At 43.2% G+C, this 17,598-nt stretch overlaps 1 protein-coding gene and 1 pseudogene across 1 annotated transcript in view; one reads left to right on the forward strand and one right to left on the reverse strand.

Moving 5' to 3' along the window:
• Positions 1–3,103: 3,103 nt before the first annotated feature.
• On the forward strand, positions 3,104–13,219 carry LOC140370495 (lysophosphatidylserine lipase ABHD12-like; annotated as a pseudogene).
• A 2,345-nt stretch (positions 13,220–15,564) lies between these two features.
• pygl (phosphorylase, glycogen, liver) overlaps positions 15,565–17,598 on the reverse strand; it is a 35,076-nt gene continuing 33,042 nt past the window's right edge. The window contains exons 18-20 of the mRNA XM_072457378.1: positions 17,412–17,546; positions 15,951–16,017; positions 15,565–15,791 (exon numbers count right to left, since the gene is read on the reverse strand). Coding sequence (XP_072313479.1) covers positions 15,621–15,791; positions 15,951–16,017; positions 17,412–17,546 — 373 coding nt within the window. The 3' untranslated portion in view covers positions 15,565–15,620. The remainder of the gene's footprint in view (positions 15,792–15,950; positions 16,018–17,411; positions 17,547–17,598) is intronic.

The raw sequence follows: 17,598 nt of genomic DNA on the forward strand, positions 1-17,598 counted from the left end.
TGGAGTAAATAGTGGTTTTATATCGGCTTGCTTTTAACTCGTTTTGTGCTTTATTTCGTCTGCGTTCCTGGTTTGACTTCCGGTTCAGAGGTGAGTAGAACACATATCACTTTTTAAGACATTTTTGCTTTTAGACTCCACACTTTTACTCCTAATTGAGTAATACATTTAACAGTATCTTTCTTGAGTAGTTCCTCTTCCCACTGTGAGTAAATTTACATGTGACAAAAGCTTGACAATATTAAATTGTTTTGAATGTTTATATTTCTTGCATTTTTGTAAAAAAAAAAATCAGGGTAAAATACCAGATTTCGACAATGTTTTCAGCCTACACTTCAAATTATATTATAAATCAAGATGTTACGTCCCTTAAATACTTTTTTTTACTTGAGTGGACCACTACTTTGTACGACGGAGTATAAGGGCCAACCCCAAAAAATAAAATGCGCTGCACTACGAGAATAATGTCATTAATTAATGAGAAAAAAAACTCCTTAATTATTGAGGAAAAAAGTCGTAGTTTAGGGGCCGATTCAAAGTGACGTGAGCAGTTCACTTTCAGCACCAGGGCCAGGACGCACAAGAACGGGCTTGGATGAGTTGACAGTTTAGAATTACATAAAAGCCTGCAATAGATGTTAAAGTGTTTCCTGGCCTTAAAAAACATGTCTTACGTGTGTTTATGACAAGACAAGACACTGCGTTTAGCAGCACCTTTCCTGTTACGCATCATTCACCGACAGTTGGATACTTTCTCCATGATGCAGCTGTAGTGCATCATGGGCTCAAACAGCAGCCGTGCTCTGTGCCACAGCTGCCCTCAGACAGGAGGAGCAGCCTCGCTGTTATATTCACACATGTTCTGCTCCTCTATAGTGTTGTTTCTCTACGTGGGCACTTTGTGCACAGTCACTATTCTCACGTGCTCATTGGTGTGCACTTAAGTTTTATGCACCGATTCTAACCTTTTGTGATCCATTTGACAAACTCAGTAAAACACACAGAACACAAAACATCAGTCTGCACTTCCTCTCAGCTCCTCCTGACGCCCGGATCATGTTTGGCACAGCCAAAAAGCGATAAGTTTTACGTACACGTCATCATCCATACATCATCCATACATCACCCATACATCACCCATACATCACCCATACATCACCCATACATCATCCATACATCACCCATACATCATCCATACATCACCCATACATCACCCATACATCACCCATACATCATCCATACATCATGGCATGAGCGCAGCTCCAACACACGCGAGCACCAGCACCGGAGTACGTCATGTTACAGGTCCAGGACCTGACATGACGGGGAAATGATTGTTTGTAATGTCTAAAAGTCCCGCATCATAAAGATCGACATCTATTTTGGGCTTTTGTATTCACTTTTAACCAAGCGCCATTTGCGTCCTGGCGGTGGTGTGTTTGTGTAATGAAGACTCCATAGATGCATCTGACTCAGTGTCAGCTTCATAGCTTTAAACACAGTTCATACAAAACAGAGCTGTTACTGGACTGTACCATTATGTAACACTGGGGGGGAGGGGCCCGTAACATGGTGCTGAAAGTGAACCGCGTATCTGCCTTTATTCTCTTTAAATTATGAGATTTTTCTCGTTATTTAACGAGAAAAAAGTCATTAATTAATGACTTTATTCTCGTAGTGCCCCACATTTTTTTTTTTTTTTTGGGTTGGCCCTTATACTCCTTTGTAACTTTGTACTTATACTTGAGTAAACATGTTTGGAAGTAGTTTGTATTTGCATATGGCAGGCTTTTGGCGCTCCCCGCCAACTAAAACTAAATTTTTTTAATGAAATGTGCAGAACATCCATGACGTAAATGTCAGCCTCGTCTTGCACTAAATGGATATTAAGTTTCATCAACAGAAGGACAGATTTGTAACGCAGCATCTACGTCGAGAATGTTTAGCTACTCCTGTTATACCTGGTAATAAAGTATTTTGCAATACACAGACTTTTCAAATGTGTCAAAATTTTCAGAAAGAACACTGATATTTAGCTCTGATTGAAAGTAAAAGTTTCGCGTGTGCTTGTAATTGATAAAAAGGACGGAAATTGCCGCTCAAACGCAGCGTTAGGCGGCCGTTTCGATCATCGTTTAGTCGTTTTAAACCGCGTTTTCTCTGAGCTTTGGCCAATCAGAGCCGGCGATGCAGTGATGTCATTTGTATTTAAAGAGAGAGGAGCGACGACTGAGGTGAGAATGTAACTAATTACAATTACACAGCTAGAATTATATATACTTAATGACAAGCACGTGTCTAAATCTACAACAACAAAAAGGCTAAATAAGGTTAAAATAAATAAATAAAAATAAGATAATTAAGGCTCAAAAAAAGGTTCAAAAAAATAATAAGGTTTAAAAGTTTTGTTTTTTTTAAAAAGGTAAGAAAGGTACTAAAAAATATATAAGGTTATAAAAAAGGTTAAAAAGTAGGGAGTGTCTGCAGAGCAGCGGCGCGCGGCCAAAACTGCCATGTTTTTTTTGTGCCGGCCGCGCTCCGCGGCTCTTGAAACTGCTGCGCTATCTGACCGCGTTTTAGCAGCGTTTTAGCAGCGTTTTAGACCACGCCGGGTTAAGGTTAGGGTCGGGGTTAGGGTTAGCCATGAGGCTATAAGGGAAGTGCCGCGGTCCCTGAAACTGCGCGGCCATTTGACCGCGCCGCGGCTCTCCAGCCACGGCCTAAAAAATAAGGTAGATAAGGGTTGAAAAAATCATTCAAAAGGTTTAAAAGGGTTAAAAAGGTTAACAATTAAATAAATAAAAAATACGGTAAAAAAGGGTTAAATTTTTTTTTTAAAGGGTTAAGAAAAAAAAAATAATAAGGTAAAAAAAAGTACAAAAAATAAATACATACAAAATAAGGTAAATAAGGGTTAAAACATAATAACAAAGGTTCAAAAGGGTTTATAAAAAGTAGTAAAAAATAATAAAAGTAAAAAGGTTAAAAATATAATAAGAAAAAAAGTTTTAAAAAGCAGCCAATAGCTCTACACGTTTGGCATCGACTGGACATGAACTTTGGCCTGCTCTGTGTTTATTCTTCAGCTGCTCGATTCGCGGCGTGGCGCCTCCGACGCCCGAGAACCTGCGACAAAATGAAGAAAGTCCTCGTGTTGGTGTTCAGTCTGTACGTCTTTATGCCCGTCCTGCTCTTCCTGTTCCCCTGGGTCCTGGGACATGTCATATTTGGCCATTGGTGTAAGTCAAACAACATCTAAGAGTGTGAAAGTCTTTTGTCGTCGCCGAACAAAGCTAACTTTTTTGTTACGTAAGTTTGTTAAACATATCGCGGCTTGTTTTGAAGGAGAGGGTTTATCCGTGTTGCCGTCGGTCGGTTAAAGGTGCACTGTGTAACTTTTTCTGATGGAGTGGTTAGTTACAGCCACCAGACCAAGTTACAGGTCAGATCTGTGGAGTTGTTCCCAAGGTATTTCTTTCACAATGACAACGCTGTTATTTTATTTGTATTTATTATATTTAGGTATTTGGTCTGGGTGTGTTAGGCTTTGATTTGTGTTCTCTGTTTTATATTATTGAAAACAAAATAGATAAAATAAATCATATACATCTCCATGACAACACCACCACCAGTAAAGTTACACAGTGCACCTTTAAACGAAACCAAACCTCGTATCTTTCTGAAGAAGGCGCATCACCTTCTTGAAATCAAAACCATACTTTGCGACACGATGAGATGGGGGTTTTGCCTTACTGTGGGATATTACGGCCAAAGGAATATAACATCGCCATGGAAACGAGCAGGATGAGTCAGGTTTGTGGAGATGCAAGCCCGCTCACAGCAAGGACGCACGTTTTTCTGTTTTCGGTGCACGACTGTATGTAGACTGAGCTGTAAATATAGTGTTTTCTACCTTTTACGCACACGGGCACGGCATGGGCACGAACACGGCACGGGCACGGCATGGACACGGCATGGACATGGCATGGACATGGGCACGGCATGGGCACGACCATGGGCACGGACACGGCATGGGCACAGCATGGGCACGGTATAGACATGGGCACAGACACGGCATGGGCACGGCATGGGCACGGCATGGGCACTGCATGGGCACGGCATGGGCACGAACACGGCACGGGCACGCCATGGGCACGGGCAGGGCATGGGCACGGCATGAGCACGGTATAGACATGGGCACGGGCACGGCATGGGCACTGCATGGGCACGTTCTTGTTTACCTTGGGCCTGATAAAGATGTGATTATGAACGGATGTATGACGCTGCAAAGGCCGCACTAGCTCAACAATAACTCAGCATTCCAATAGTTGGCAGTAAAAGCAGTATTTATTTATTGGATTTGAACACGTTTTATCCTCGTATCCGGGCACAAAACATGCAGCAGCGACACGGAACAACAAACAAACAAACAAACAAACAAAAGTAGCTTATTATCAGATATTTAAAACCTTAAGCCCGTCTCCATGGAGCTATTGCTTTGCCTGGAATGCTACATAATATGACATTAAACGTCATAATGGAGATTTTGAGACGCTAAATGCCAAACGTGGTGTTCATTCTTTTCGTTTATTGACTTTCATAAGCTCCCGAATTATACAAAATGACATTATTAAGACGCGGATGTGATTAATTTGATAAGCCGCAGCACAAATGACCCACGTGTTCCGTTAAATGCGCCTCGTCGTTGGGTTAAGTTGTCCCCGCGCGTCACTCTCAAACCTAATCATCGTATTATTCCATTAAACCAGAGCCACACAGACGCTCGTGCTGTCAGGCCGCTCGGGTTATTACTATTTTATAAAACATATGGAAAAACAACACGCAAAGTTTCCAATTGAGACGGAGAATAGCGATAGAATTTGGCGTAAAAAAAACGTCAGATTTCAGATGTTTTTGACCTGGTTGGTGGTTAATATGGCACGTTTTCACCAGATTTTCTTTTATTGTCGGTGCAAAAAGTGGCTAATATTCGATGACATGTGGGCACGATTGTACTCGAGTATCCCCCAAGTCTCAGGGGATTATTTAGGCAAATGAATCTGTGACTGACGTTCTATTTTTTGATTGTTTTGACGATATTGACGTAGAATATTTACAATAAAAGATAGTCCGATAAGGCTAATATTTTCCCTTTTTTAACACACACAACAGGTGTTAAGTTCTACCGTTGATTTATTTTTTTACTTTGCTTTAATTGATTTTTAGGCACTAATGCAAAACAACAATACAAATTAAAAAGTCAAGTCGAGATGCTGCAGGTGAATAGGAAAAAATCTTAAATTTAAAGATATGAATTTGAAACTTCTGCTGTAGTTTACTCACATACATGTAAGAGAAAAATGTATTGCATGTTTTACATCATGTCTTGTTTTCATGTAGAAATGTGGCATTTTGTGTGTAAAAGCGGTCAAAATTGCACATATTTATGACATTTTAAAAAACATGAAAAATTTACAGCGCAAGGTTTAAATACATTTTTTCCCACATATCAGATACAAAAATATGTACTGAGACGGTTTTTAATTTGATATTCGAGTATAGATCTGACTGAAAATCTGAAAAAATTCTACTTTCGCCTAATTTTTTTACTTAAAACTTGAATAAATCAGACTCAGAATTAGCTCTGAACAAATCCAAATGTGTACACTCTGTCAAAACAACGTGTTCTGCCCCAGTTTGTAAAGTTTGGTGTGTGTGTAAAGGCCGATCTTTATGTCTCTGCGGGAGAAAAATGAAGAAAACTGTGTCTAAATCAGTGAAAAAATGATTGTACAGTTGTGTTGACATGAAAAGCCTGTATGTTGAGAGAGCATAGTTTTCCCTGTAGCATCTCACCTTAGAAGGAAAAAGTAAGCTAAACGCATCTTAAATTGTGATATTTTGCCTCGTTGCCCGGTCCCGGTCGGTCCGAATTTCCACGTGACGCACTGACCTTCTGCATTTGCCCCGCCTCCAGTCGCACTGACCTTCTGCATTTGCCCCGCCTCCATTCGCACTGACCTTCTGCATTTTCCCCGCCTCCAGTCTGCGCTCCGTTCGGCGTCGACCTGAGCAGCCCTCACCACGTCCTGAATCACACCTGCAACTTCTACCTGACGCCGCAGCAGGACGTCTCGCTGGGAGTGTGGTACGTCCCTCCGTCTGTCTGCGCCCGCTCTGGGTGAACCGCGGTCGCGTTGTGCTTGCGTTGTGCCCGTGTTTGTGCTGCGTTTGTGTCTTTTCGTCTCCAAGGAGGCGTAAGCTCCACGTCTGCAGCCAATGGGGACGTCTCAGAGCACAGATGATGTAATTATGAAGAAAGGCTGCCCTAAAAACACAGCGTCTGGGCAATAATTGATTCATCTTCACCGGTAAATCCTCCCAGTTGTTTACGAAAAGGCCCCTGCGTTGCTATTGTGACTTATCAAATGAACAATGCATTTTTAGTGGTCAGTTATCATCCTACAACTTTTTTTCTTTTTTTGCATGAGCAGTGATTTTTAAAAATTCTTTCAATTATCTGTACATTGTGTTTATTTGTGCTATATTTGAATTGCGGTTCATATTTTTTGGGTAAATGTTATTTTGGACGAAAAAAAATAACTGCAGGGTTCAAACCTCAATGGCCTAAAGCAGTGTTTTTATTTTTGTATTTATTTATGATTTTGTTGTGATTTATTAATATTTCATTCATGATATATTGAGTTTTTTTAATTCTAATAATTTAAAAAAAAAAAAAAAAAAAAAAAAAGATAGCCTGAAGTTAGTTTGAAGAATTACATAAACTTTTTTCTTTCTTTTTTTAAGTATAAGACATTTCACAATATAAGGACCAAAATATAATAATCACAACAATTTTAAAAGCAAAATCAGGTCTTTTTAAATTAACAAAAGCAATAAAAGTGCAAGACAAAATTATATGGCTGTTTTTCTCACATTGAACTTAATTTTGTCGTGTAGAAAGTTTGATTTCGTACAGATTTCGTCTCAAACTTGAGGAATAGTTAATCACGGAATTAATCGTAACGCTAAAGTTCGATAGCGTGACGTCCAAGTCAATCGATTAATCGCAACATATTGATCGTTAAGTTGTCGCCAACTAATTTAATAATCTGTTTTTCTTCTTCTTCTTTCTTCTTTTTTCTTTTTTTTCTTCCTCTTCCTCTTCTTTCTTCTTTTTTCTTCCTTCTTCTACTTCTACGTCTTTATTCTTTAGACTTTATCTGGAACACAAGAAAAATAAGTTTTATGACGTCAATTTGAGCCGTGACTGTGTAAAAATGCAGTGTATTTGATGAAAACTCTCTTTAGTCTGAAACGTGCTCCACCAGGATCAACAAAAGGCTTCAACTGGTCAAATTTAGTAAAAGAAACGTGACTTTTTGCGTTCTAATCGACAGAAAAACCACTAGACTATAATCGATCAGCAAAACGATGGTGATTTGGTGGTTATTAATTATTGCGTGGAACAAACACAGATGATCAGACCTGACCGTGAGCAGCTTCATTAACACAGTATTTTATTTTTAATCCCTTTTTAATCGCCCTAAATCACAGACTTTTGCTCTTGTTTGTGTTCGTCGTCTCCGTCTCCCAGGCACACGCTCCCCTCCGTCCAGTGGGAGGCGGCTCGGGGGAGGAGCAGGGGCCCGGACTGGTACAGGGCCGCTTTGGGGGCAGTCCTGTTGTCATCTATCTCCACGGCAACGGAGGAACCAGGTGAGACGAGACCCTTCTGTCTGGAGGTGATCGAGCCGTGACCCACAGCGACACATTTATTTATGCTCGTGCAAGAGGTTCAAATGATCATGAGCAGGACATTTATGTTTGTTTAGTTTTTTTCAGTTTGATATTATATTTGACATAACATTGACGTTTTATTACAACCATTTACATTAAAATATAGACATAAAACCACTTTGGACTAAATGTCACCAACACTGCTGTTTAGTTTTTTATATTCTAAAAAATAAAATAGAAAAAACAATAGAAAAAAACATTCATTGACCGACGGATAAAGACATTTAGCACATGGGACTGAGCACAGGACACAGGGCACAGGGCACAGGGCACAGGACACAGGGCACAGGGCACAGGGCACAGGGCACAGGGCTCAGACACAGGACACAGGGCACAGGGCACAGGACACAGGGCACAGGACACAGGACACAGGACACAGGACACAGGGCACAGGGCACAGGACACAGGGCGCAGGGCACAGGGCACAGGACACAGGGCTCAGACACAGGGCACAGGGCACTGGGCACAGGACACAGGACACAGGGCACAGGGCTCAGACACAGGGCACAGGACACAGGGCACAGGGCTCAGACACAGGGCACAGGGCACAGGGCACAGGGCACAGGGCACAGGGCACAGGACACAGGACACAGGACACAGGGCACAGGGCACAGGGCTCAGACACAGGGCACAGGGCACAGGGCACAGGGCTCAGACACAGGGCACAGGGCACAGGGCACAGGGCACAGGGCACAGGGCACAGGGCACAGGACACAGGACACAGGACACAGGGCACAGGGCACAGGGCTCAGACACAGGGCACAGGGCACAGGACACAGGACACAGGACACAGGGCACAGGACACAGGACACAGGGCACAGGACACAGGACACAGGGCACAGGACACAAGGCACGGGACACGAGGCACGGGACACGAGGCACGGGACACGTTCTAATCAACAGAAAAACACGCACAGGGCACAGGACACAGGGCACAGGACACAAGGCACGGGACACGAGGCACGGGACACGGGACACGGGACACAGGGCTCAGACACAGGACACGGGGCACAGGACACAGGGCACAGGACACAGGAAACAGGGCACAGGGCACAAGACACAGACACAGGGCACAGGACACAGGGCACAGACACAGGGCACAGGACACAGGGCACAGGCACAGGACACAGGGCACAGGGCACAGGACACAGGGCACAGGACACAGGGCACAGGGCACAGGGCACAGACACAGGGCACAGACACAGGGCACAGACACAGGGCACAGGACACAGGGCACAGGGCACAGACACAGGGCACAGGGCACAGGGCACAGGCACAGGACACAGGGCACATGGGACTGGACACAGGGCACAGGGCACAGACACAGGACACAGGGCACAGACACAGGGCACAGGACACAGGGCACATGGGACTGGGCACAGGACACAGGGCACAGACACAGGGCACAGGACACAGACACAGGACACAGGGCACAGGACACAGACACAGGGCACAGACACAGGGCACAGACACAGGACACAGGGCACAGGAAACAAGGCACAGGGCACAGACACAGGACACAGACACAGGGCACAGACACAGGACACAGACACAGGGCACAGACACAGACACAGACACAGGGCACAGGGCACAGGACACAGGGCACAGGGCACAGGGCACAGGACACAGGGCACAGGGCACAGACACAGGGCACAGGGCACAGGACACAGGACACAGGACACAGGACACAGGGCACAGACACAGGGCACAGGACACAGGACACAGGACACAGACACAGGGCACAGACACAGGGCACAGACACAGGGCACAGGACACAGGGCACAGACACAGGGCACAGGGCACAGGAAACAGGGCACAGGACACAGGGCACAGGGCACAGACACAGGGCACAGACACAGGGCACGGGACACGGGGCACGGGACACAGGGCACGGGACACAGGACACAGGACACAGGGCACAGGGCACAGGGCACAGGACACAGGGCTCAGGACACAGGGCACAGGACACAGGGCTCAGGACACAGGACACAGGACACAGGACACAGGACACAGGGCACAGGACACAGGACACAGGACACAGGGCACAGGGCACAGGGCACAGGGCACAGGACACAGGACACAGGGCACAGGGCACAGGGCACAGGGCACAGGACACAGGGCACAGGACACAGACACAGGGCACAGACACAGGGCACAGACACAGGGCACAGACACAGGACACAGGGCACAGGGCTCAGGACACAGGACACAGGACACAGGGCACAGGGCACAGGGCACAGGGCACAGGGCTCAGGACACAGGGCACAGGACACAGGGCACAGGGCACAGGGCACAGGGCACAGGGCTCAGGACACAGGACACAGGACACAGGGCACAGGACACAGGACACAGGACACAGGACACAGGGCACAGGACACAGGGCACAGGACACAGGACACAGGACACAGGGCACAGACAAAAGCAGGCCTGTAAAGCACCTAAAATGGCCCTTTCTTTGCTCTGTGGTTGTTTGTTTCAGGGCAGCGGAGCACAGAGTGGGTCTGGTGAAGGTTTGTGAGGTTTTATTATATTTCTAAACAGAATCAGTTCCAGTAATACTGTATTGACATTGGAGATACAGTGTTTATGATGAAAACTGTTCACTGTACATAAGAATGTGTTCAGGACTGTTCATCTAATTTACATGATGCAGTTTAAATGTATTGTACTTTATTGTCCCGTCAATTTTATCAAAACGTTTTTCTTCTATAGAAATTAAGCGCGGCCGGATTCCACGTCTTCTCTTTAGATTACAGAGGTAAGATTTTATATCGAACGCAATTACAGTTTGGTTTTGATGTTTAGATTATTCTAATTTATTGAAATATACATACATCATACCCACATTATAATATAAATACAAAAACAAACAACCCACACATTTGAGTTCAACTTGAAACTGGACAAATCTGACAGAAACTGCACTAAATGGGACTTTTATTGTGGATTATGTGTTTTAATGTTCTTTTTCTTTGTGTTTTTGTTGTTTACGTTTTTCATTTTGAAAGATAAAAACATATATATGCAAAAATAATAATGAATAATAACAATAGTAATAATATGAATTTTTTGGTTGCATTTGAAATATTTTAAGTATTGAACAGTGTATCTGGGATATAAAACTCCAACAATGGAAACAATAGATGGATATCTGCGGAAAAATTGGAAAAACTAACTTTTGAACAGAATTTTAAATTGGACAAATATAAGTACCGTAAATAATATAAATAAGATATAATATGGGACATTTTCTTTTTGTTTTTTCACTCTCTGTGATCTGTTTTTTTATTAATGTTTGTGTAAAAGCAATTTTAAAAAAAGAACAACAACAAAATAAATCAAACCTACTGCAACAATTAAGTCACACCAATTAGATCGATATTAAAGTGAATGCGTAAGTTGATAAAAATGCTTTAGTTTTCCGTTTGGTCGCTCGGTTGTCCTTCAGGGTTCGGCGACTCCAGCGGCGATCCCAGTGAAGCGGGAGTGACCAAAGACGCCCTCTACCTGTACCACTGGGTAAAGCAGCACAGCAGGGGCAACACGATGGTCTTCTGGGGACAGTCCCTGGGCTCGGGGTCAGTTTTTCTACTTCTATCGTCCATTAAGAACACATTTTTAACCCACTAAAGGCTGAAATGTGGCGACTCGAGGCTTCTAGATAGAGAATATTCAAGAATAAAGTGTTTTATTAAAGAAAATCTGAAATAGTTCATCATATTTTGCCAATTTTTGTATTTTTTGAGAATACAATTGCACTGGAAACATCTTAAAAGTTAAAGTTATTGATATAAGTAGTGTTCATCTTAATTTGAGTAAAGACTTTCTTAAAACAAGATTTGCCAACAGAACAAGTAAGTTTTGTTCTTATTTCAAGTGCAGAATTTTTCTCTCATTTTAAGTTATAGAACGCTCATATTTTTCTTATTTTGAGCTGTTTTATGCTTGTTCCATTGGCAAGTTTACTTTAAGGTGGTCAAAATACACTCAAAACAAGATAAATACTACTTATTTCCAGCACTTATTAACTTATACCATGTCAGATGGTACTTTTTGGACGAGTCACGATGATCTGATCGTTGGTTTCTTACATCTTAAATCTTATTATTACATCGCAGCAGATGACTATCAAACTGAACTTTTGAAGGCGATTTGAGCTTATTAATTATTCGAAAATTGGACAATAATGGCAGGGATCTTTAAGGCGTTTTCAGAGTTTGGAAAAAGTAATAACCCTACAATTCTCTTTTTATCACGCAAAGAGAGTTGAAACATCATGACTTAACACTTTTAAAATGAGAATATGAAAGAAAATAAGAAATTGTTGATCATTTTGTGACATTTTGACGTAATAATGCCGCCGTCTTTGTTATAAAACTGCATTTTCATATGTGTTTTAGAGTCTTTACAGTCCAGATAACAATTGCAATGATCAAAATACGATTAATCATTACAGTTTAGTCACAATTGGTCGATTAATCACGACGATTTGTACGTTTGTGTGCTCAGGGTGGCCACGAATGCTGCCGTCAAGTTACAAAAACAAGGTACCGATCATACGCCTTTTGCAATTTGAATAAGAACTTATACAACCCAATATCACGCGATCCTAAATGTCCCGTTTGCTTCGCCGTCCTCCAGGCGTCGCCGTCGATGCCGTCGTACTCCAATCTCCCTTCACGAACATCGGAAAAATCGTGGAGAAGCACGCGCTCGCACAGGTAACGATCATTATTTTCAAACGATTAAAAAATTTTCGAAAAATGTTGAAAAATGTGTTGAAAAATCCTGTACCGTTCCTCCTCAGCTGTACATGTTCCTTCCCGGTTTTAAGAGTTTCATCTGGAGCGTTATGGAAAAGATAGAAGTCGAATTTGCGAATGACAAAAAGTAACGACAAAAAGTAAAGTTTAGATGTGAAAATAGTGGGCATCGACCTGTGTAATTGCTTTGTTTTTTTTTCCGTACAAAGTCTGCAAACCTTGACGAGTCCCGTTCTGATACTGCACGCGGAGGATGACGCCACCGTGCCGTACGCTATGGGCAAAGAGGTGAGCCAAACGCCAATGAAACCGCTCAATTCGCCCTTTTAAATGCGTGCGTTTTGCAGTTGTACGAGATTTCCGTCGGAACTCACCGCCGGACGAACAGCGGGGGTGACGTCGAGCTCGTTTCCTACGGCAAACATCTGGGATACGACCACAAACACATCTATTCCGACCCCGATCTGGCCGACGTCGTGACGTAAGTGCGACGCGCGACACGGTGGTTATTGATCGATTATTGACTCTTCTCTTGCAGGAATTTCTTCAAAAAGCTGAAGCCGTAGCAGATCTGCAGCTGCTGAACATGACATTTCACGTTGTCTGATTGTACTTTGATCATTTAGTACTTTTAAGAATAAATTAAATACATTAAATTTAGTTTTGCGCTGCTTTTGTGTCAATACTTACACCATCTTATACAAAAGCGGCACACTTAAGGTGGAGGCGTCGATGTAAAAGATACGCTCAGCACAGACGTGTACAGAGGCAGATAGCGCGTTGACGTCTAGGGACGGTTAAACATGGGAAAGAATCATTCTAAAAGCGATGTGTCTGCAGGCTTTTAGATAGGATTTGAAAACACCCCGTCTGAATAATTCTGTCCGGGGGAACGGGGGCCGACTAGGCGAAAAAACGAGTAGCTTCGGCATTCTCCAGACCACGGCTTGGCAGCCAATCAGAGCAAAGCACACAAATTTCGTCGACCAATCAGCGTGCAGCATGCAAATTTTCACTTGTAAACTGTAAACCGTAATGGCGGACTATTGTCAAACGCTTCCTGGCCTGATTTAATGATAATATTCCCTTTTTTCCCTAAGATTTATTAATAAAATGCACGTCCACATTTTAAAATAGGGAGTGTCTACAGAGCCGCGGCGCGCGGCCGAAACTGCCATGTTATTTTGTGCTGCGGCTCCTGAAACTGCTGCGCTATTTGACCGCGCCGTTTTAGACCGCGCCGGGTTAAGGTTAAGGTCAGGGTTAGGCATGAGGCTATATGGCAGTGCCGCGGTTCCTGAAACAGCTGGGCCATTTGACTGCGCTGCGGCTCTGCAGCCACGGCCTTTAAAATACCCTGTCCAAAATACGGGAAGACGGGTCTCCATCTAAAAGCCTGTATGTGTGTCCCAGAGAAACATGTAACGGTGGAAATGTCAAATAAATATGGGAAAGAGTGTCTGGAGAATCTGCCAGTGTGGGCCGATCTGGCGGATCACTAAGCACGGACAAAATGTATGGTTCATATCAGCAAAACTGTTAAATTGAATGAATGGAAATGAAGGTTTTGTGATTTTAATGCATTTTTTCCCTGTTGTGTGAAGCACTTTGAATTGTCTTGTTTATGAATTGTGCTCTACAAATAAACTTGCCTTAAAACTTTGTTTTTGGTCAAAATGTCCTTAAAAAAAAAGGGAAATTATCTGCCAGTGCAGCAAGTTTTTTATTTTTTCATTTTACTTATAATCATTGACATAAGCTTAATAATCTACCTTTTATTCATTCATTTAGCATTTATGTAGTAGAAATGTTTTAACTCTAGACAAAAAAATCTGACTTCTCTTGTTTTAAGTGAATAAGTATTGGTTAGATTTATGGAATTTTAAGTGTTTTTGTGATCGTTTTTATTGAAGTAGTTTTTATGCCTTGAATTGGTAAAATCAAGTATTTTTTGTCAGTTACTCATACACTTAATAATAATAATTAGGTTTTATGTTAAAAAATGATCCATTTCCTTTCCTTAAGCTTAAGAAAAGATCAATACATTTTGCTTTCCCGAATAAAACGCTCAAAAAAGAAAAGAGGCTTATTTAAAACGGTTCTTTATTCAAATCTGAAAAGCAGTCGTCTTTACTGTAAAAAAGGAAAACAACAACAGATGTTTAGAAGGGCACAGGAAACAAGGCACAGGAAACAAGATCGAGAACAGATCGAGGTCAGAGTGATGAAGAAGCAGCGGTGCCTTTAGCAACCAACAATCCAAAACTAAATATTATATCGTAACGTAAGTAGTTTGTGCTGGTGGAATTTGCTCGGTAACTGTCAGAATGCAGATTTGTTGACCTGGTTTATGGTTCAAAGGACTTTAAACCAGAAGAAATTACAGTCAATAGTTCAAAATAAGTTGTATTTATCTTGTTTTGAGTATATTTTGACTGCCATAATGTGCGATCGCCAATGGCGCGAGCAGGAAATATCTCGTTTTACTCGAAATTTAAAAAAAAGACAAGCGCTTTAACTTAAAATGAGAACAAAATGTAAAAAATTTATGTCAAAATTTACTAAAATCAAGATAAATACAACTTAAATCAATCACTTTTCAACGTATCGTCGTATTAAGATGGTACATTTGTCCAGTGCATGACGAGGCTTAACAAATAATGATAAAGTTCAACATTTGTGGGTCTTAAGTTTGGATATTTATTGAAAAAATGATGACAAATACCTAGAACGTATCGAAAATTCACACAGTTTGAAAGAAAATACATAATTCCCGCATTAATTACAGCGATATTAACCATAAACCAGGTCAAAACATCTGCATTTTTTTAACTATGTATTTGCAGATTTTACCCTAAAATTTGAACCCGCTTTTCGCCGCGACGTTAAACTATTCGTGGATTCACATTCCCCTTTTACTGTGGTCATTTTCAGCACTTTTTACTGTTCGAAAGGTCGATACGAGACGACGTTCTGGGTCGTTATTTGCTACGGCGCTTGTGTTTGACAGTCACGTGACGGTTATAACGCGCTCATAGACGGTGTGACGCGCCGGCTCTAGCTGGTGAGGTGGTCGACGCGCAGAGGCTCGCTCGGGGGCGGGATCTTGATGTTGCTCGGCTCCACGCCCCAGATATCGCGGGCGTACTCCGCGATCGTGCGGTCGCTGGAGAACTTCCCCGACGCCGCGATGTTTCGGACCACCATCTTGGTCCACTCCACCGGGTCCTGGGAAGAGAAGACACGTGTGGCTTACAGTGCCCCCTACAGGTCGGGCGACTCGAACTCAAATGCAGTATAGTAATAAACCTGATGTTATCTCCTTACTTACCCATGTATTATTATATATTATGTATTCTATTAAAATATCGTGCCATATAATGTTACCTGGAACAGTTTGTCGACTTTCTCCTGGCATTTTATGTACGCCTCAAAGTCAGCGAATACTTTGAATCTAGAAAAGACAAAATGAGTAGATCATAAGTAGCAGCAGCAGCAGCAGCAGCAGCAGCAGCAGCAGCAGCAGCAGCAGCAGCAGCAGCAGCAGCAGCAGCAGCAGCAGCAGTATTGCAGAGTATTAACAGTATTGCAGATTTGCAGCGGTAACAACCTGGAGCTCAACGTCCAGAGGACAGTGGAGATGATCGTGGACTTCAGGAACGACACAGCCCCCATCCCCCCCTCACCATCTCAGACTCCCCCATCTCCACTGTGGACTCCCTCCGCTTCCTCTGCACCACCATCACCCCCTCATCAAGAAGGCCCAGCAGAGGATGTCCTTCCTGCTGCAGCTGAGGAAAGCAAAGCTGACAGCGGAAATGATGGTGCAGTTCTACACGACCATCATTGAGTCCATCCTCACCTTCTCCATCACCTCCTCCATCACCTCCTCCATCACCTCCTCCATCACCTCCTCCATCACCACCTCCATCACCTCCTCCATCACCTCCTCCATCACCTCCTCCATCACCTCCTCCATCACCTCCTCCATCACCACCTCCATCACCTCCTCCATCACCTCCTCCATCACCTCCTCCATCACCACCTCCATCACCTCCTCCATCACCGTGTGGTACGCTGGAGCCACAGCCAGGGACAAACAGAGACTACAGCGCATTGTGCCTCTGCTGAGAAGGTGATCTGCTGCAGACTCCCATCTCTGTAGGACCTGTACGTCTCCAGGGCTCTGGGACGAGCAGGTCGGACCCTTCTCACCCTGGACACGGACTATTTGAGCCCCTCCCCTCAGGCAGGAGGCCACAGGAGGCCACTCCCCTCAGGCAGGAGGCCACTCCCCTCAGGCAGGAGGCCACTCCCCTCAGGCAGGAGGCCACTCCCCTCAGGCAGGAGGCTACAGAACCTCCCGCCACAAGAACAGTTTCTTTCCCGCTGCCATTGGACTCATGAACACTTCTTAAACACAGTCACTTCAACCATAATTTAATCACTCACTGCACTGTTCACTTTCTGCACTACATATGTAAACTAAACTGTAAATGTGTGTCTATTTTTTTTTATATTTTTTTATCTTATAGCCTATTTTTATCCTATAGCAGATTTGAATTGTTTCTCTTTTTGACTTATATAGGTTGTTTTATCTTTGTTCATTGTTTTATGTTGCATCAATCACCAGGACAAGTTCCTATATTTGTGAATTCTGTTCATGGTCAATGGCAATAAACCTTTTCTGATTCTGATTCTGAGTAGCACCAGCAGCAGCAGTAGTAGTAGTAGCAGTAATAGTAGCAGTAATAGTAGCAGTAATAGTAGCAGTAATAGTAGCAGTTGCAGTATAAGTAGCAGTATAAGTAGCAGTATAAGTAGCAGTATTATGAGCACCAGTCGCACCTGTCGTGCTTGAACAGCATGTCCGTCAGGTCCTTGAACATATGTGGGTTCTTGGGGCTGAAGAATCCGTTGGTGATCTGGTCCATCACCTGCTTGAGGATCGGGATCTTCTCGTAGTACGACATGGCATCATACCTGACGACAGAGGATACGTTAGAGGGGAAAAGAACAACATTTCATACACATT

The sequence above is a fragment of the Eucyclogobius newberryi genome, unplaced genomic scaffold (assembly GCF_026437365.1).
Source record: "Eucyclogobius newberryi isolate DKJ021-1_F unplaced genomic scaffold, fEucNew1.0.hap1 SCAF_21, whole genome shotgun sequence".
In the NCBI taxonomy this organism is placed as follows: domain Eukaryota; kingdom Metazoa; phylum Chordata; class Actinopteri; order Gobiiformes; family Gobiidae; genus Eucyclogobius; species Eucyclogobius newberryi.